We start from the raw sequence: 21,383 nt of genomic DNA on the forward strand, positions 1-21,383 counted from the left end.
TCGCGCAGGTCGGTCCTTATATAATCGAAACACGGGAACGGCAGGATATTTTACAACTTTTGGTTGGTTCTGCACCATAAAGCTTACTAGCTGGCCTTTGCCGTAGTTCAGCTGTAACTACCATGTGTTTGAAAACACATGTCTTGTGCTAATAAAGGAAAAAGTGGAGCAATGGATTGGTAAAATTGGAATACTAAGAAATATTCGCTTAGAATTATGTTAAAAAAAAGTTATCTTAATGATTATCATTGACGAACCAACTTATTTATTATTTTGCGTTAGTTATAAAGATAAACTACATTCTACAAACATATACACAGTTAATTAACATTGAGATAAATTGACTTATATTTGAATTTTGTCTGTACTAAAACGAAGCTCTATCTTCCACGGCGCCATTTGAAAGGATATTTGAAAGCAGTTGAAATATTTAATAGATAAAAGCTACAGTTGTCAAAGTAAATATGTAAATGTATTTAAAACAGATACAAAAACGAAAGAATACATCAAGAATTAAATAAAATAAAAGTAATCATCTATACCGACTTAATAATTCATATTTAATTCCCATATGTTCAGTTTATATCACATATAGTCCATTACTTCAACAGTCCGTGCTGTCAGTTCTCAGATTCAAAGAAAAGATCGACGAACCGCAAACGCCATCCTCATTTTAATCGATTTCTTTGCATTTTGACATCTGACGCAGGAGAAAAAATATACATTATTTTGCAGAAAATCGAAGCGTTCCGACGAACCGGGAATTAGAAAATCTCGGTAAAATTTCAGCAATTCGCTTCGTTCTCGTATGTACCGTGTTAGTTTTGAGTAACTTTCGACGAACCTTCAGTCCCATTCCGTGTGTATATCTTCTATTGGACAGTGCCTGCGCCATACAGCGTGAGGTAAGCCGGTTTGTCCCTGGGCGCATCGCAGAGAAGAAGCAAACGCGTCTCTGGCATTAGTAAAGCATCCGCATCCGGGTAAAAAACGAAGACGGTCCAAAGGCAGCGGTACTGACGAACCGTAAACGCATTACTATCACCTTCCACAGAAAAGGTCGCTTTTTTTGCTTCCACGATTGTCTTGTTTCCTTTCATCGTTTCATCATACCTCGCCGTCTGTGAAGGAAACATCCTTGACAAGCGAATGAACGCTTGGTAAAAAAAATATTGTTTGAGAACCAATCGAAGGCGGCGCAGCAGTGTGTGTTTAGTTGTAAAATTTATACTAAAACTCGCTGACGCTGGTTTCCAGAAAATAAACATTTCGGATTACATCAGCAGTTGAACCCATCACTACCTAGTTGTCTAATAGAAAGGCGTGATTTCGAGTGAAAATCAAGTACCCAAAAGCGCGAAGAACCGTAATGTTATGTTAATTTTTTTCGTGATTACCACCGTCGAGCTTTCTCGGTTCTTGAATCGAGTATTTTCACGAAGGCACAGGGCTCTTCCTGCTGTTACAGAACGGCAGCAACCGAGCTAGCAATTAGCTGACCAACTGGATTGTCCAGAACAAGCGTCAAACAGAACCGACGAACAAAAAGCTAACGACGATACGATGGAAATCTCCGAAAGAACCGCCTCTACCGTTACGGGCAGTAGCCAAAAGTTGTAAGTAAATGTAGTTTGCTAACGAAAGCCTGCCCGTTTAACCACTATATTATTTCTAATTAACTGCTTTTGAATCCAATTTGTTTGACAGCGTTTTCAGCGCGGAAGAGAACCAACATTCCTTTAAAACCTCCGATAAAAATATCACAGTTGTGTGCACCGAGGGCAAACATGATCGTGGTAGCTCAAAGATCAAGCTGGTTAACGTAATCAACTTCAAATGGGAACAAAAAAATTATCCAGGCCGTTTAATAGCGTGTCATAAGGATTGCGATCTTATAGCGTACTCGATTAGAGGTAGGTGTTCTCCCTCACAGTCACCAATCCAATCTAACGTGCGATGTTTTCACAACAGTAACGAAGCAGTCCAGGAGCGAAGGTATGGTGCGTGTCGCTCATTTGGATCTTCCTGAGCGAGGGCTGATCAAAGGCTTATCGGATGAAATTTTGGATCTGCAGTTTGCGCACACGGGCACCTCTGACTGCCTGCTTGGTATTATCGAACGAACGGCACTTCACGTGCACCAGGTACTGGTCACGGCGGAAAAGGTTACAACCACTCTGAAGGTTAAAATCGTAGATCCGCTTGAATGGCACGTACCAGTGTGCGATCGGATTACCTGGTGTCCGTACCTGGGTAACGGTGGAGATGAAATCGACGATTTCGCCAAACAACTTTTGGTGTGGACCCGAGGTTCAACCTTCCAGTGCTACAGTATTAGTGCGCTAACGAAATCTTACCTCAACACCACCGATCTTAAGGCATCCGACATTGAGGTGGGTGGGTTTAAGGCCAGCGATGGCGATGCCATCATTACAGGAAGCCTGTTCTCCGATGACGGAACCACGCTGGCGTTAAGCTCTGCCGACGGACTGATCCGCTTCTACCAGGTGTATCAGCACGCAAATGATCGCTCACCTCGCCGGCTGCATCTGTGGAAACCGCACGACGGCAAGGCTGTGACCAGTTTTTTCTTCCTCGATAACTATACCGAAACGGTAAATAACAAGACGATTTGGAAGCACGCTATTACGTGTGCGGATTACAACACCGAGATAAAAGTTTGGTGTTGTGCGTCTTGGACGTGTTTGCAAAAAATCCGTTTAACGTCACCTGTAGATCAAGCGTTACATTTCAAAGCAGAAATTGACATTTCCTCCACTTATCTCGTGCTTTCGGAGAGGAGTACTCGGCAGATTTATGTGATGCAGATACGCAAGGGAAAAAGCTTGACCTCTCCAGACACAGAAACGGCTCAGGAATCGAAGGTATCGTCTTCAAGCTTGGCAAAGGAGAGGTCTCGCTCGAGCATTCAACCTTACATCGTATCCATTGCCGAGTACCCGATGTCCAATTCGATTCTTGGTTTCGGCATTCTTTACGCGACTGTACGAAACTGCAAATTTGGTGATTATTACATGATGCGCGAACAGGACGAAGACGACGAGGATCAGATGCTGCCGAGCTGCGTTCTGATACGAATGTTTCTGGTGCAGCCCAATAATCTACAGGACTGTACGCTAATGTTCGATGCGATTCCGCCAAGCGAAGGCGAAACCGTGTCGGTGGAAGCGGATGAACCCGACCAAGAGGTGGATGTCCCGGAAAGCCAGCGTAATTCTTCTACCATATCGTCCTCTTCGTCTTCTAACGAAACCACGGACAACAATGTGTCGCACCCTCCGTCAGAGGAAGATGATCGTTCTTCGGAGGAGATCGCAGCGAAGGTGACGCTAGTGAAGGGAGAGGTCAATAATGGAGTAGCAGGAAGCACTCATAACAACGGATCCGACGATCCGGAAGACGAAGAAGACGACGCTAACGTTAGTAACCCATTAGCGCTGAAGATGGCCGAAGCAGCTCAAAAATTGAACGAAGCATTCGTAGCAATTCGCACAGTGTCTTCTTCGGCAGATGGCGCCAATGCTGGTGGAAGCAGCGCACCAACGACACCGGGCAGTGCAACCAAAGTTAATCTCATGACACCCGAATCCTTCAGTACACCCGCCAGCGGCAGTAGATCAGGTAAGCCATATAGAGCTATCAATAACAATATCTTTATCAGTTTATTATTACCGGTTAGTGAACGGTTCTATTTAGCATGATGCGTTTTGTACTCCTCTCAAGTCTTCGACTTTACATTTTTTGGGTTGATTATTGTAGTATCCTGCGGTACGCTGTGCTCTAGTCCTTTTACAGTAGAAATTTCTTTAAGTTTGTTGTAGGCGTATGTTTTTAAATATATTTTATGTGGGGATTCATTATTAGTGTCGATGTATATATTTTTGAGATTGATGAAGAGTATCAATTACTCTTGTTTGCGTTAGTACTTGTACAATCGTCTACAAGATTGCTGAACGCTATAGTATCTACCGTTCCGTTTGCATGCGTCAACAGTAGCTCCGTTTAGTAGATATGTTCTATTAGGCGTTCTTCTTTACGTTGCTCGTTATTTGTCGCGAACTAAGCACCAGGTGATGAGCGGTTTCCGTAATGGTTCTTGCGTTTTCTATTTTGCTACCGTTTCGGACATGATCATCACAAGCAGCCAAGGACAGTCTAAAGGATGTGCGCATCATTAACCTTTCGGAACTGCCATATCCCGAAATGGAAACGATCATGAGTCAGTACGATCGGCAGGCTGGTAGAGGTGGCCGAGGTACGGCTTCTACCACGGCAGCAACAACGACTACGACAACCACCACGACGAGTGTGAGAAAGCACAACTCCTCCGTCACGAGTACGGCCAGTGCTAATGGCAGTATGTCTAGCGGTGACAGTAGCGTGAGTGACGAGCACGTAGAAGCCGAAGGAAACACTAGCATCGCCTCCGTGGCAGGTTCTGAGCGAATCGCCAACGTCACTGACGATGCCGATGACGACAGGAAGTATGATATGAAGCAGGACTCGCAACTTGTAATCGTAAAGGGAAAAAAGAAGATCGGGAAAGTTGGATTTGGGCTGGCCAACGGGTCCGCAAACTCGTCCGCCGAGCATCCGATAAACAAAAAAGGCCTTGGAGCTGGAGGAGGAGAAAAGGGGGGCGGAGGAATTCTTAGCATCTCAGGGACATCGCTGAATATTGAGCATTTTACTAAAATACTTACACTTGACGAAGCAGAACCACCGACGGTTCGAGGTAGTTTATTTTATCATCTTTTCGTAATTTTTAGTTATCCGCAATTTCCGTTATCATGTCGCTGTCATTTTTTTTTTCAAAACTTGTTAATATCGTTTCCCCATTACTTACAGAAAAACTAAAAAGCGACGAAACTGTGAACCCGGACGTCTTAAGCACACTATTTATGCTAGCAAAAGCAACCAAACAACAGCAGCAACAACAACAATTGCACCTACAACAACCGACAACAGCCGTGGCAGATATGGTTGCCGCTGTGGCACAAAAAACAAACCCATCCACCGTATTACCCACAACGAACGCGCTGGAGGCGTTTGTCAATATGGTAAAAAGCCAATCGGAGCCGGTTGACGATACGAGCGCGAAAACGAAGCTCCGGAAGTCGACCAACGGTCCGACGAACATGCAGGAGGAGAATGTCACAGGTTAGTGTCGTTTAGCTTGTTCTACTATCATGTGTTTCAACTTCAAACGTATCATTCAATAATCACGGGATATGTTTGTTGTCCTGGCAGATGCACCGGTGGTACCTCCAATGCCATCCGCGGAGATGCTTGCGAGCGGTGGATCGAGTCCAAGTCGAGAGGTACAACAGATCATGTCCACCAAGGGTCCAGTCAATAGTATGGTGGAGGATTTTTTCATCTACGCGTACGGCGATCGTAAAGATACCTACGACGATGATGATGACGACGAGGAAGTAGAAGGCGTGCTGGACATCACCGATCGGAACGATGAAGAGGAAATGACGATTGCCAACGGCACGGAAGATAATCCCGATGAGGCGGATGGTAAGAAGCCAGCGGCAAGTGTGGCCGAAAAGAGCGTTGTATTGTCCAATGACGATAAGGAACCAGCAGCGTTAGTTCCCGCACAAAACGACACCTCCAGCGAGCTTGAAGAGGTTGCGATAGAAACAGCTATCGCTCTGAGCGACAGTGCGGCAGAGGAGGATGCCGGAGTGAATCCCAGCGGGGTGAATCCATCATCAGCCTTCTGGCCGTCCAAAATACCGACGGAAGTTCCGACGGGTGCAAGCGAAGTCAAGAATTCAATCAAACAATCATCTACGGCGGTGAACGACAAATTTGACGTACCGCCGCCGCCAGTCGTAAATGTGCAATCGAAGCAGATGGATGAACTGAACGGAAAACTGGACAGCATGATGAACATGATGTTGCTGCAATCGCAGCAGATAGAGCAACTGAACAGCCAGCTCGAGGCGATGAGGAAGAACAAAAACGAAGAGCAACGACGTTACAACATGCTGCTAAACCGCGTAAACCAAACGCTACCCAAGGCCATTGAAACGCATATGGCCGAACTGTTTGTGCAGCAAACGATCAAAATTGAGCAGACATTGATAGCGTGTCTCAACAATCAGCAGACGCGATTAACAGAGGCTCTAACGCACACGCTACCTCAGGTCATACTGGCTCAGCTGTCCGAACGGCTGACGGTCTTGCTGATGCGAGAACTGCAACAGAAACTGCTACCACCCATCAGTGATAAGCTCGATGTTATGCTGCGCACCATCACCATGGACATGACGGAGAAGTTACGCGTAAATGAAGGTGCCACGCGCGATGCCATCCAAAGGACGATCCGAACTGAGGTAATTTTCTCACTTGTCTCCATTACCTTTTGACGATTAATTGCTTCTTCAACCCAACAGCCAATCGTAAAGGCCATCTCAGTGTCCGTGCAAACTGGCATGCGGATGGTGCTGGAGCAGGTTTACCAGGAATCACTGCGTACAATCATACTGCCCGGTTACGATAGATGTTCGCAGGAATTGTTCCGTCAATTGAATATCTCCTTTTCGGAGGGCATCAAAGAGCGTAAGCATCCGTTTGTTTCTTGCTGAAAAGATTTTCTCCGTTGTCTAATCATTATGCCATGGTGTTCGTAGTAATGCGCAAGGTTGATCAGCACGTCTTACGGATTGGGCGCACGCAAGCCAGAACGAACGAGATCGTGGAAATCATCCGACAACTGCCCGAAAGGTTAGCCGTCGATGGTGAGCGCTCGACGACCGCAGCCGTGCGAACGATCCGAGAAAACATTGAAAAGGATATCAAGGGTCTGCAGACGCCTCTGTTGAAGACGATACGTGATCACATCCGGCAGGAGATCGAGAAGGGCTTCGAGACACAGGCGTCAACGCTGGAAGATTCCGTCCTGTCAGTGGTACGCTCGCAGGCGCAGACCCCCGCGCCGAGCAACATAGATGTGCAGGAGCAGATCAAGCAATACCTCAGCAGCGGTCAGACCAATAAAGCCTTCCATAAAGCGCTGATCTCGAACGATCTGAGCCTGGTGGAGTTTTTGCTGGATCGGGCCGACTACAAGCAGGTGTTTAATCCATGCCCACTTGAACAAACTGTGCTGCTGTCGTTGATACAGCAGATTTCTGCCGACATGATCAACCACAATGAACTGAAACACAAGTAAGTAGTGGCTTGCGACATCTTCAAGCGTATGTTGCGCACCACCCACCACACAACTAATCGAAAACGTTCCCCTTTGTTCTCAGATATTTGTCAGACGCAATCGTTAGTCTGGATTTTAAAGATCCGATCACGAAGGAGCACTCGCCGAAAGTGATAATGGAGCTAATAACCAACTGTCAGACATTTTTGACCACCAACCCGTCGAGTCCGCTGTGCACCAACCTCAAGATGGTGGTTATTGCCGCGCAGTATATGGGCTTCCAAAGTATCTGATTCCGGTTCAATTAGCACCAGCAGCAAAGCAAAGACTGACGGCACCTGAAATCATTCAAACCTCGTCTCGTCCCGCGAACGGAAGAGCGGTATCCGAACAACAAAACAAAACACATGGAATCAAAGCAATCAAAAGCCACATCTACATTTCGGAAGGACACAGCAACCATTGCAGGGAAGTCAACGCATTCTGCTTCTTTTTCGTGATCTAAAGATGCACTACCAGCTTTCGGAGCCGTATTTGACACGAAACCGATTTAATGACCATTAATTTGACCCCTTTTTACGTCGAATCTTCTTTTTTTACCGCCTTTTGACTAATGCGCAACTCTTTCAGGGAGCGAATTATGCGAAAGGCATGTGGAGCGCCGTACCATGTCGCTTCCTACGAGTTAGATGCAATCAAACTTCCAAACACTTTTTAACAGGAACTTCGTTCTGTCCGTATAGTTTTCAAGTTGCCGAGCTGATGGGTAAACATGCAGCATGATCAATTTTAGTTTATAACGCAATACAAAAAAAACTCATAATAAAACATCCATGCTCCACAAAAACGAGTAGTGTATATTCTTTGTTTTCGAAATAAGTGTAAAATACGTTGGTTTTAATTTTTATTTCAACTTTCTTGGGTATTAAATAAGATCTGTTTCATCCGAGCCTTCGTTCTATGTTTGGGTAGTCTGTTTTAGATGTTCTACCACATGTTTTGGCAGTTTTACGCGCTTTCTCGCCTTTTTCGTTGTTATTTTTTCGTCTCCATCCACTGAAGGCTTGTTCTGGGTTTCGATCAACCGAACCGAAAGGATTTTCTTTTTCTTCGACTTCTTGCACGAAAGCGGATTGGGATTTTTAAGCTTTTTCTTCTTCTTTCGCTCGACATCATCCGGCGCAACGAGACCCTCCTTCACTTTCATCGCATGTATCGTCGTCTGGTCTATCGCTCGCATTCCCACTCGATTTTTTTGACCATCAGTGGCTGCCTGGCGATGGGCCTCCGACGGCTGCACAAGCGTTGGGACGGAATTGTTGTGCAGATAAAACAACGGTATGCCCGGATTGCTCCGTACCCACTCCTGAAGAGCGCGGTCTTGTGTGGCAACGATATAGTGGCACGTTTGCGTCATGGCTTTAATGCACGATGACCCATCCAGTGGCCGCTTTTCGTGGCCACAACGGTGTACGAGAAATGTTTTCAACAGCTGACTGGTGCCAACGAAACCGGCTCCGAGATTGTCCGTCTCCGTTATGATGCATGCCGTAACGATTGGTTTCACCTCGCACTGGAAATACTTTTTCAGTTGCGCCGCGATTTGCAAACGTACCTGATGAAAAATTGGCGAATTTTTTTCAAATTCAGCAAACACGTTTCAGAGCCCGGCACTTCATACATACCTTGTACGCAGCGTAGCAAAAACTCCCATCGATAAGTACGAGAAGCGGTTCCCGAAATCCGAAGTTGTTTATGTAGAAACTCATATATTTACGAGTTTTTTTGTGTTTTGTGATTTTCATCTTCTGTGTGTTTCAATGTTTTGCTTAATTCTATGCAACTAAAACATATCCTTACTACTCCCGTCGAAAATCAAAACAAACGCACGCTGCAGGAATGAACTCGGCCCCAGTGAAATGAACTCCTATTTGACAGCTCATAATGCTGGCAGTTGCAGATTTTCAAAAGCATGCTTTAAAATGTAGTGTTAACTTAAAACAAATACTATTCGCAACTCTACAGAATAAATTACGATTGAAATAGAGCACTTTGCTTTAGGCTTCTGAGCTGGGGTTTTGTTCACCCTATTCGTCAGTTCAAAATCGATGAAATGCACTTTTTATCACACGTCATACCTCTAGCATACTTACCCTTTGCTGTGCCATGTGCTCGTTTTGTAAGCCATGTGCTTAGAAATCAGATATTTTAAAAACACATAAAAATGTATAAAAAATGTTCTCATTTATTACTTCAACGAACGTCAGGGAATGAGACAAAAAAGCAAAAATATACAAAAAGAAACAGTTAAATCAAACTTTTGTTATACACTTAGTTCCTTGCTGTTTCTTCATCCGATCGATACACACGATTCGTAATATGGAAGCAAAATTCTCGTATCTCTACTTTATCACTTGCATGCATCGCAACGAGTGGTTTTGATTGAGATGATGGTTTATCGCATTCTAAACTATGCCTGCTTACTTAGAAAGGAATACACGGTGTCTATCCTACCCTATTCTATCCTAGTTCATTCCAGTGCTTGATGATATAAATTCTGCTCACTTGTGTCGCCTAGCCTGTCCTGGTAATAAATAATACCCGCCTCGTAGATACGGCAGACTATCGACCACAAAAGCAGTACAACTTCAATCGGTAATCATCGACACAGAAGCTCTGCTTTCCGTACAGGTTAGTTCGACTAACCGTACCCGTGAGAAAGCTATCGTTGTTTGAATCAATACGCACCGTTGCCTCGAACTCTCCGTCGCCCGGTTTCGTCACGAACCGTACGCTGATGTCACTGAATTTGTGCTTAGCCGTGATGTTTTCCGGCGACATTCCCACGCTCGCATCCTCGATCGAGTTCAGATGCAGCACGCTGCACTGCGGATAGTCCAGCAGAAGATGGTTCACGCGATCAACCGCAAACCGAGCCGCCTGTATCACTTGGTGATCGTTCTTCGCCAGCGGCTTATGATCATGGCAGGTGCACCAGTGCGAAGCGATACCGGCATCTTCACACGTCCGCGTTGTCGGTACCGGTAGAAATAGGCTTATTCCCCTTGGAGTTGGTCTGGTCTCGAGCAGTTCGTTTGTGCGTTCTCGTATCGATCCCGTCGCTAGGCCAGGCATATCCAGGAAGTCCTTAAGCGTTTCGTACAGATCGAAGTGTGTCGTCAATCGTAACCGATTCCGGCGTAGGTTGTAATACGCCGTGGGATACTGCTCCCGAAACCAAGCGGGCAGAATAAATATCAGAAACGGCTGCCTTTCCTCCATCATGCCCTGGTACGTGTTGCGGAACGATCCCCACCGGATACCGTGATCACTCATCAGAATCAGTACCGTGCGGTTGAGGTACTGCGTTTGGTTGTTCATGTACTCCAGCACCGCCCGATAGTCGTCATCGATCAAGGATGGATTGTTGAAGAAATCATGCGTCATGCCAACGCCCCACAGCAGCGAAAACACCGGCTGCCTGGCGTCAAACGTTTTCACGAGCTTACGCGCGTAATCCAGCAGCACTTGCGTGGGGCTGCGGCCTCCCAGGCACAGTTTGGCGTTTAGCTTCTTGTTGTAACCCACGCTGCTTTCCATCTGGCGGAAAAAGTTTCTCAGGTAGTAATCGGTCGGTTGTTGGCGGAAGCCCTTTTTGCCATAGTTGAACGTTCCCATGGTCGTACTGTCCTCGGCGTACACGGTCCGATAGCCCACATCGCCGTACTTATTCCACACGAACTGGCACAGGTCGAAGGTACTGCTGGAGTTTGGAAGACATGCTGCACCGAGTTCGTCGATGTCGAGCCCCGTTAAGGCCGGTACCATGTTGGGGAATGTATTGTCACCTACTTTGTTGTAACCAAACATTTCTATTCCTGCAACGGTGGTGTGAGAGTAAGATGAGAAAAATAATAAAAATTAAGGATCAGCTGCACAGGAGCTTACCGTCCAGGGTGTTGAGGACGTAATCCATTGTCTGATTCATCTGACGATGAAGATTCAACCGTGATACCGCATCTATGCCAAGTATCATCACATTTAGTCTATTCTCATTGACAAAATCCGACGATTGACCATTGGCACGGTTTCGTATTCGCTGCTCGACCGGTTTCTTCCACGGTACGAACGCGAAAAAGTCCCTATAGAAGGGATCTTTCACACCCGGATGATGACAGTTCACCATCAAGAACTCCTCATCCTTTACATCATACCGAGCGGGATACTTGAAACAACTTTCGTTGCCTATCTGATGTTCCTCCTGATCAGTTAACCGCTCGAACGGCCGAACACAGCACTGCACCAAACTGACGTTCGTCACATTGTAGTGCCGCTCAATGTCGTCCTCCGACAGCCGGAACCAAAGCCACCGTTCGTCCGATTGCAGCAGCGCCGGAACGCACTCTATCGGTTCCGGTCGTTCAACAAACTTCTGGATGCGATCGTTCACGATCGGGAAGCTAGGCATCTTGCAGCCAGCCGTATTGACAAAATACGAACTGTTGTAGTTGAAGTGTTGCTCGTCGTCGCGCGTCTCGAGGGCTTCATTCCAGAGAGGCGCTTCCATGGCGTCGTAGTCCCACCAAAATGGCCGCTCGATCGCGTACAGCAGGCAGGCGAACACGGTCCCCATCATGAGCAGCACCTTGAAGCGGGTTTTCTTTTTGCGAATCGGTCCCATGCGCCGGTCACTCGGTAGCAACGGTTTGTAATGATGAACGCTGTGTGCTGATCGATAACGATGTGGATAACTGGAACGAAGTTGCAAAACGTCAAACAAAAGCAGTTCAAAACAGTGTCACAGAGAACTTGGTAGATACTGAAATCGACCATTACTCCCTAACTCCTAATCACAAAAGAATGCTGACATTTACTGCATGCGAGTTATGGAGAACGACTGCTTGGTGCAGATAAAAAATAATTTTATTTATTTTTCACGGTTTGGACAACACGTCCGTCCTAGCTGAACTTTACTATCGAAGTCAACTTGGTGAGCACCTGATCTTCGTTTATATGGAAGCCTATCTAGACAAGTTTTGATCGAGCTCGATCGTATCATTTCTTAGAACTTCCGCTCGCAATAGCCCTAACATCCGTTCGTGATCTCCCTAACATCCGTTCGTGCAACTTGACGAAGGGTTGCTTTGATGGTGCTCTGGAGCTTCCTTTATTGGGGTGCGTACGTTGCTGATGCTGACAGTCTCATCGTTTTCCGGACGTTTGGGGTGCGTACGATCGTCATGTGACTCATCGTCTTCCGGGCATTGCGTTGGACTGAGCACGATGCTGACTCTCTCATGGCTTCCGTTTCCGTGGTCTGAAGTACCTTGTGCCGGTCTCGATGTAGCTCACTTCACGATCTCGATGTTGGTAACTTGCGTACTACTGTGTATCTTTTCTTATTTGAGCTGTGCAAAACCTGTCAAAAGATACTCTTCTTTTTATTTTATCCCTCGCTTAGCGTATATTTGGCTTCCTGGAGAATACTTCGGAACCGCTCGCGGACGAGCACCGTCGTGTGCTAATGAATAGCCTCGGCCTTTTTGGTGAATTCATCAATGCCATCACTTTATCTTAGATTGGTTCTACCACGATTCCTCTGTCCATGTAGATAGCCTAAAAAGACTTTACGGGACAGTCACGCTATCCTACAGTTCGTAATGTTCATTAATGTATCGCCTTTTCCATTGTCCTTCTGCACATACGTTTCCAAAATCCTTCTGAGCATCTTCCGCACGAATGTAACTAAGATGGTTTCGGCTGTTTTTGGACACAGTCCATATCCCAAGAAGTGTATGTGAGAACTTGAACTATAAATGTCTTCTATAACTCCAGTTGCAGCCATCGCGACAGGAAGTTTGAGAGGAGAAGTTTCCTCAGGTTTTGGTATGGCTGGTTCGCTGCTAATGCGTATTACAACATCATTTGTCAATGCTGACTTTTGACCAGCGATAGGTAAAAAAAAATAGGTAGCTATGGAAGTTATGCTCACCTATCTGTATATCACCCCAGCTTAGATATGTATTTGTAGGAAGAGCCGTTTAAATATGCCCTATCGTTGTTATTTTTGGCTTTATCTCCTACCCGAGGCTTTCTGTTCGGCTACTCAATCCGTTTGTATGTTTCTGCTATAAAGGAAAACCGCAAACCAATCATGTGTTTGCCATCGGAATGTATCAGGATCTGAATTGACTTGTAGAAGATGGCCCCCGTGGTTTCCACTCCAGAGTCTGGAATTTCCCTCTCAAGTGTCGTGTTGAACAGGAGACAGACAAGATCTTCCACCACGGGTCTGGGTAAAGGGTCTTGATAATTTTTCATGCACCATGACATGGATTGTGGCGTTAGTCATGGTCATTTTTACCAGACTTGTCAGCAAGGTCGGGATTCTAAAAAAGCTAATAGTTTCGCTAAGATCTAACCAGGCTACGATACCGTATGCTGCATTGCAATCTATGAAGAGACGGTATTAAACACCAGTAATACCAATCAAGTTGCTGTGCATAACTCTTTTCTTGTATATGGAATAGATGATGCGAATATTCAAATAACAAGTTATCGATTCGCTGTCTTATATCACAGCAACATCTTAATAAACGTCTAGTTCTAGTGGTGTACCAGTTCAAACGTTACTCCAACGATGCGGGGAGCAATAGGCCTGGCTAATCATGAGAATTTGTCAATATACTTTACATAACAGCCGTTGTAAAGGTGCCAAATATGGTTTCATGTGGTTAGAGGTGATTGGGGCCATATCGAAACCAAATTGCCACCAGAGAGCGTGTGTAAAATACTGAAATTCATAAAGTAATTGCATTGAACGTAGTTAAACGCGAGCAAATCCAATACGCCATTAAATTCGATTTTCCTCTTCGATGTGTCAACATTCATTTTCAAAAAATTGACCATATTAGATACGATTGAAATGAAGCAGCATCTTCCGTACCGTTCTTCACCGGCACAACCTCCGGCTTCAATTTAATTTGTCAACCAGCCCAGACCGGTGCTCCAGTCACACCAGTTCGTTGCACACACTCGCACACAACCCGAATCCTGATTCAAAACGATTCCCGTGCTCATGTGAGAATTGATTTTTATATTCGGTCACCGAACTCTTCACGTGCCCCCAACTCGATGTGTGCAAAACATGTCCTCAAAAGCAAACAGTAAAAAAAGTGATTGCGAGTGAAGACCCCCAGAAGGAGTTTTCGGACGGGAAAGCATTGGCATGCCCCCAGGTTCGGATCATCTAGGGCGCCGATAAACTATTTTCAACTGCGCAGCCTTTCCCCGAAAAGCTTTAGCAAATAAATCAGTAAACTTTTCCCAGTTGGACCGGATCCAAGTCATGTTCCAGTTTTCATGTTTTCGTTCATTTCTGCCTTCCACCACCGGCCGCCAGCTTCCTTGCAAGAATGATCTTTTTCTTGTGCCCCATTCCTTTATCTCTTGATGGGTGGGTACAAATTCAAACCGAGGATCGATGCCAATACTGCTCCACCACCTTATGTGCGGTTTTACTGATTCCAATTTCCCTATCACACTAGATTTAGCAGAGTAGGCGATGGATCGGAACAACCTTCATCGGTCATAACTCTGGATTTATTGCTGAAACGACCCTTATAACGAGCGTTGGGTGGGGACACATTTTTCATCCAATCTTCGCTCCTAATTAATAAAAGCAACTTTGTATTCTATTTCTACTTCCACCGGCCTTGTTTTGGCCGACGGAAGGTCTGCTACCGCATTTGGTCTTCTCCAACCGACCGGAAAAGGTCGGTAAGCTCAGCATGGCCAACTGCGACCACGTTCCGACACTTCGCAGAAAGGGTTCTTCTTTAGCTCCAGCAGCATCGGGGCGATTACCGTGCAACCGTGCCAAATCGTCTTTTTTCTTTCGCAAAAGCAAGACGCTCTTGTTGTCGACAGCCTTGGCACGATAATGACGAACGGGTTGATTCTGTTGACAGCCTCACTGCAAGCGCCATTGGCACTCGCTTTTGGTGACGTTGGGCGCTTGTGATGTGCAGTTTAAATTACCTTGCCGGTGAACGATTTGTATCGGCCAACTACAACCCATGTAATTAATTTACAGCCTCCCAAGTGTGCCGAAGCAAAGATAATGAAGCTCTTGCATGAGATGAAGCTGCTCATCATTGGCGTTGGACGAGATGGTTTCATCTCCCTTTCATGGCCATGTGGTCACTAATTTAATCATGAAAAATATGCCGTTTGTGTCAGCCGGGCAAAGGTTTAAGAATAACAAAATCCCTGCAAACCGAATCTGCAATATTCTTGTCGATGAAAGAGGGATTTTTTTTTTCAAAATATGGATCAATTTAAGGAACATAAATATGACCAAGTGTTCTTTTATTGATTTAAATAACAACTTAGAAGTCAATCTCGGTCAAATTTAAGTGAATATGAAGGTAATACAAATTTCAGATATGGTTGTTTAATCCTAATTTGTTTATCTCTTATATCTGAAGCAAATTAACGTTTGAAACCCCAAACCGTAAAGCTGTCGAGCAGCGTAGAGGAACTGAGATAACGGAGAAAAAAGGGCGCTCTCGTAGAACCCATACTTCTCGAAAAGGCAGCGAAAGTTTCATATTCATCAATCCTTTTCCACCGTGCGATTTATCTTCCCGAGCCACAGATGTTTGCCCTTTGGATCTGATTCGTTTTTCTCCTGTGATGACGTCCTGCACTCGCTACCAAAGCTCGTGGGCGGGGGTACACGTGAGGTGGGCGAGGCGGCTTATCTACTTACCTTGTTTTCTCAGCCATTCTGAAACGAATGCGGAAAAGTTGTTGCCGCCGGCGTAGAGTAAGGGAACACTACTTCTTTTTTTTCACGTTCGCTCTGCGTTCGTCCGAAAAATAAAATCTTCCTCCGGCAGCGTGGTAGTTATCGCGAATTAATCATTTTATGTCGCTTCTCTTCGAAATAACGACAACTGGAAAGCAGCATACGGGGGTTTAAGCTCTACTGGTGATCAAGTTTTACAGAAACGCTTCCTATTGTCGAGTACGCACTACACAACTACGCGTAAAAGTCTGCATGGATTGGATTTTAATTCAATCGCGTGCTTCACCGAATCGAGATTCTTTCAATTCTCACTATTAGCTCCGGCTCGCTTTCCCGGAACTAAATTACAAACCTCCTCACTACCGGATAACAGTTCGAGGAAATTCGTTCCGAACACCGTCCCTCGTGAGTGTTGTTTGGCTGGAAAACCGTGAACGCGAGCCTGGCAAAGTGCGAGAGCGATTTATTTCGCTTCCTATCGCATCGAAACGAGACGCTGATTAGCCCGCTTAGATTAGTCGACCCATTTCTTCCCGCTCGCTGGCACTGATATCCTTCGCCTTGGTAAATGCGCATACTTTTCCATATTTTCCACCAATTACTCCCATTCTGTTCGATCACATGGACGCGTTTGGCTGCAGATGGCTCTCCAGACGGTGGCAAAGTAAGGAATGGAATGATACACTCCATTAACCCCACGCTATACAGCGATTTCTCCGTGCCCGGCTATTGTCCGGTGTGTTATCCCTCACCTCGCACCAGCTATTACTGCAATACGGTGTGGATGGCAGGGAAAATGTCCACTATTCATTGCATACTTTGTAAAAATACGCAGTTGTAAGCCAATCTTTCACGCACAATAAAATCCCTGTAACATTAAGCTGCCCCTGCTGCTGGCAGGAAACATGCACACAAACACGCACCCACGCACATACACACACACGCACGCACTCTGTACACGGACTCTCGGCACTCAACGGAACTAACTGCCATCGGCCGAGATGGTGCTTCAACAACTGAGCTTGGAGGAGATGTGACGATTTGCTGAGAGCTTCAGGAGATTTTTATCATCGTGCACTGCTGAATAACACCAACATTTCTGCCATACAACGTCACGGTGCGACCCCGTTGCGCCACCATGCGCCTCCATGGATGGCGCCGGGGCCTGTTATACGAATAAAAGCGAGAGTGAACGGAACAAATTGTGGATAGTCGCGGCGCTGGAATTTATGGATGCAAGCTTCTGTGTTTCCGCGCTGTCCCGTTTACTCTAACGCCAATTTCGGTGCCAGTTGTTAGCTGGGTCGCCTCCGTCACCTGACTATACGCCACCGGTTAGTCCGGGACCTGACAAATTGAAAGCCTCTCGCTCGGACCCGGAACATCGTCGAGGAGTCTGCGCCGAGCGTGATGTCGTTGTGCTTTTCTCTATCGTACGGATCGAAGCATCCATAGCATCCATAGCACTGAGAGAGCGTATCTTCGTGTCGTCATGGAAACATTCCACAGCTCAACGGGCAGGAGAACATCGCTTTTTAGCTCCCACATTCATGTGACTTCCCGTACTTGGAGGCGCCCGGTCGTGTCGTTGGACTCACGACCAACACGAAGCATGATGTCGTGAACCGGAACCAGGACCGGAGATGATTGGGAAGATGAAGTATATAAACAGTTGCTGTAGAATTTGTGGCTCTCGGGCCTTCGATTAGACGAGCACATCGAGTGCGTTTTATTTGAACACATGTTGAGCTTTTGTATCGGCCAAGTCGTAAGTCAGAATGCGATTCTGTTTGGCTACGAAGTTATATACTCTTTTTTTAATTTTCAATTGTAGCTCAACAATAAAGGAAGGTTTTTCATCTATTCTCTGTGAAGCATGCAAAATTGAGCTTTTAGGAGCTTACAGGTTGATAAAATTGTATCATATAAGCGCAAAACTGTGAACAAAACTAAACTTTAAAGGACACGTGTCACTCCCAAAAATCGCGATGCGAAAATATCTTGACAAACCGAATAAGAAGTACTTGCTGAAGGTACCAAGGCACCACGTGTGACACATTTTGAACATTTTTTGTTACAGATTAAAATCAACAATTCAGAAGTGTTAGCTGAACTGAAATGGAAACCAAGTACTTGAAGAAAATAGCGGAGAAACAGGCCAAACGTAATGCATTCATTTTTGCATCATTTTCCTGTACAATCACAAAACCTGAAGGCCGGCCTGTGTGATATCATTTTTATGCTAAAACCATATCCACAAACAAGCGGACCCACGAACGCATGCGGTGCACATATCCTTGCGACCTTGGTGCGCAGGCATTCGTGTCGGTTTATTTTGAACTCTAGGCGGAGAGCACGACACTGCGACTAGTTATAGCAATTGTCATGTTATTTCCGGCCAATTCACTCTCCACTGTGCATAACCTACACAATTCGCAGCGTACATAAGCAACATAATTGATTTCCTGAGCGTGTTTTGAAGAAAGCCCTACTGGAAGCATTATTCCGTGTATATTTAGACCAGTTTGTGATGGAACGAGTTTGCGATTGTTTTAGATGCAATGGCTTGCTACTAAAAGCTCATTATTATATGTATACATATATGTTCCATTTTAGCATTCGTAAACTTCAAAAATTCTTTCTATATATTTGCGGAAGAGTAACAAAAAAGCACAATTTCTTCGTCGATATTGTTTTTATTGACACAACGCATATTTACAAAAAAGCGTCTTACAAAAAAAAGGAGAGGCATTTTGAAGAGGACAGGTAAATTGTTACCCAATAATAAATACACTATGTAAAGGACACAATAACGGTCCAACGAGTTTTGAGCGTCTCAATAGGAAAAAAGAAAGAGAAACTAGTAGTGCACTAGAGTACGATCCAACTTAAAGCAAAAGTTTTCATGGTTTATTTCTTGTCATTAATTTCTTTGTTTGGGGGTCAGAAAACAAACCACGAACACAGCGGACATCGAATAATTGAACCCGTAAGGTATTTTGATCTAAGTTCAATAACTAAATTTGTTGTTTGCCTAGATTATAAAGACTGCCTTTCACAATGAAGCCCTACATGAGTGCATTGAATGCAGTTCCCAGCTGCAGGGATCAATTAAGAATATCTCAGACCATTGTATACGCGATTGTTGGAAGGTTGATTCAGCAGGTTCTTAATATCTGTAAAGGAATGGAATACACACATTAAATTATATTGCTATGCTAGTTTACCGTGTCGCACAGAGCAAAACTTACCTTCTTTCTCCGTGTCGCTCAGCTGTGACTTCGGGAATTCGACATCGAACGTAATGTACAGCGTACCGTGGAGGTTGTTGTTTTCGTAATTGGGCATTCCTTCGCCATTCTTGCGAATTCTAGCACCCGGCCATGTCACCTTTTCCCGCGTGACCGTCACCTTGTGCCCATCCAAGTGACTGATATCCAACGTAAACCCTACCAGTGCGTCTTGTAAACTAATCGTAATGTTGGTGTACAGATCGTCACCTCGTCGTTCGAATCGCTGATGAGGAACGGTTTTGATCTTCAACATTAGATCTCCCGGATCGCCGTCCATGTGTGGTTCTCCTTCACCGGAGAATCGCGTCTCCTGTCCGTCCTCCATTCCTGGTTCGATTTCGATTTCGATGGTGCGCTCTTCGTTAACCAGTTTTACATTCGGACATTCGTCGCACACCGTTTGTTGCATCATCTGGAAGCGGCCCGGGCCCAAGTTACGCGTTACCATCTCTTGCCGGCAGTTACACTTGCGGGTGCCGGAAGCAGGTTTCATCACAGGTTTGTTGCGGGTAATTTCCACAAAGTTACCACTGTACAGCTCTTCCAGTGTTACGTGAAGATCCATAACAATATTAGCACCTCGGGGCGTTTCCCGTTGCTCTTGTCCTCCGAACCCAAAACCAAAGTCGCCGAAAAATTGCGCGAAAGGATCTGTGTTATCCATCATGCCCTCCTTTTTGACACACTCCTCGCCACATCGGTCGTAAAGTTTGCGTTTGTCATCGTCCGATAGCACCTCGTATGCGGCACCCAAGTCTTGAAATTTTTGCGAAGCCTCCGGATCGTCTTTGTTTTTGTCCGGATGCAGCTCTTTTGCTAGTTTTCTGTGAGGATGAAGACGGTATTAGAAGCAAATAAGTTTTAAGTTCGTGATTTAATCAACCACCATCTCATGGAATTGAACGTACCGGTATGCTTTTTTGATCTCGTTTTTGCTGGCCGTTTTCCTAAGGCCCAGAATATTGTAGAAATCTCTTCCGGCCAGGGCATCTTCGACTAATAACAAAACCACTGCACCAACCAACAGTGAGAAACAGAAGCCGAATGGTTTCATTTTACTACACCTATATGTATTTTAATTTCCTAAATTAACACAGAATCTAACTCTACAGCTTCTCTTCCGTGCGTTTGTAACACGCTCCGAACAAGTTCCTAACGAATTTCACTCAAATATTCATCGAGAATCGGCCACTATGTACACGGCTGTGCGGTTTTCTGCGGTCGTGGTGCTTTCAGCATTCGCTGGTGCTCGCTGATTGGTTGAGACATTCTGACAGAACATCACTATGCCCTATCGTCAGCTTGACATGAGGTACTTTGACGTTTGCTCGTTGCGTGGAATTATGGATCGCGAAATTCATTTTACGTTTGAAAAATAGTATCTCTGCATACTTATTGATGATAAACAGATTTAATTCATTATAATTTCTATTGTAGCTCACACCCTCTAAACTCTCTTATATGCTATGCAAAAGATGGATTGGGTGCGTATTCTCCTAACAACGCACCTCTGATTATGCACCACTGAAAAAACAATTCATAAAAATACTACCAAATATAAAATGTACAACAAATAAGCGACTTAGCAGGCTACTCTTGATTCGTGTCGTAGTTTATCACCGTCAGGATACCCGGAACGTCAAAAGAACCGCTTTCGGTTACCAGGAAATGAAATCCTTTCTGCGCAAGGACATTCTGCTGCCGCTGTCACAAGCAGTATTGGTAAGTTTGCTGTAACATACGTCCATCGGGCTCATTTGCACCGTATAATATAATTGACCTGCTGCTACTGCTGCGCGGTGACTGTTGCTGCAAGATAACTGTAAACTAAAATACTGCAGCACTTGCAAGTTCCTTCCTACACCTGGCTTATCGCTACTGTCCTTTCGCTGCAGAGTATGTGACTGCATTCCCTAGTACAAAATGTGATTCGTGAGTGTTACAAGTTTTTTTTTCGCCCCGAAAAAAATCCTAAAGGCAGTGAAAAGTGCGTTCCGTGTGTGAATTGTTAGTATTTCTAGTGCAAAGTGTGCTGATGTGTTTTATTTTGTGGGTTGCGTAGCTGATTTTCTCCCACTGCAGGGTAGTT

General features: G+C 45.2%; 4 protein-coding genes across 4 annotated transcripts; 1 reads left to right on the top strand and 3 right to left on the bottom strand.

The window, feature by feature from the left end:
• Positions 1-1,563: 1,563 nt before the first annotated feature.
• Positions 1,564-7,986, top strand: LOC128723525 (enhancer of mRNA-decapping protein 4 homolog). The gene is made up of 9 exons (XM_053817279.1): positions 1,564-1,616; positions 1,708-1,913; positions 1,972-3,642; positions 4,163-4,756; positions 4,870-5,181; positions 5,272-6,371; positions 6,432-6,597; positions 6,669-7,206; positions 7,293-7,986. The coding sequence occupies exons 1-9, from the start codon at positions 1,564-1,566 to the stop codon at positions 7,480-7,482; spliced, it is 4,830 nt and encodes a 1,609-aa protein (XP_053673254.1). The 3' UTR covers positions 7,483-7,986.
• Positions 7,987-8,117: 131 nt separating this feature from the next.
• On the bottom strand, positions 8,118-8,996 carry LOC128725686 (rRNA-processing protein UTP23 homolog). The gene is made up of 2 exons (XM_053819448.1): positions 8,875-8,996; positions 8,118-8,804 (listed from the first exon to the last, which is right to left on the bottom strand). Exons 1-2 carry the CDS (start codon positions 8,992-8,994, stop codon positions 8,148-8,150), a joined length of 777 nt encoding a protein of 258 aa, XP_053675423.1. The 5' UTR covers positions 8,995-8,996; the 3' UTR covers positions 8,118-8,147.
• Positions 8,997-9,438: 442 nt separating this feature from the next.
• LOC128724105 (uncharacterized) lies at positions 9,439-15,979 on the bottom strand. The gene is made up of 3 exons (XM_053817869.1): positions 15,963-15,979; positions 11,138-11,940; positions 9,439-11,067 (listed from the first exon to the last, which is right to left on the bottom strand). Exons 1-3 carry the CDS (start codon positions 15,977-15,979, stop codon positions 9,812-9,814), a joined length of 2,076 nt encoding a protein of 691 aa, XP_053673844.1. The 3' UTR covers positions 9,439-9,811.
• A 2,769-nt stretch (positions 15,980-18,748) lies between these two features.
• On the bottom strand, positions 18,749-20,354 carry LOC128727363 (dnaJ homolog shv). The gene is made up of 3 exons (XM_053821266.1): positions 20,203-20,354; positions 19,253-20,118; positions 18,749-19,177 (listed from the first exon to the last, which is right to left on the bottom strand). The coding sequence occupies exons 1-3, from the start codon at positions 20,346-20,348 to the stop codon at positions 19,113-19,115; spliced, it is 1,077 nt and encodes a 358-aa protein (XP_053677241.1). The 5' UTR covers positions 20,349-20,354; the 3' UTR covers positions 18,749-19,112.
• Positions 20,355-21,383: the final 1,029 nt, after the last annotated feature.

This window comes from Anopheles nili, chromosome 3 (assembly GCF_943737925.1).
Source record: "Anopheles nili chromosome 3, idAnoNiliSN_F5_01, whole genome shotgun sequence".
Lineage (NCBI taxonomy): Eukaryota > Metazoa > Arthropoda > Insecta > Diptera > Culicidae > Anopheles > Anopheles nili.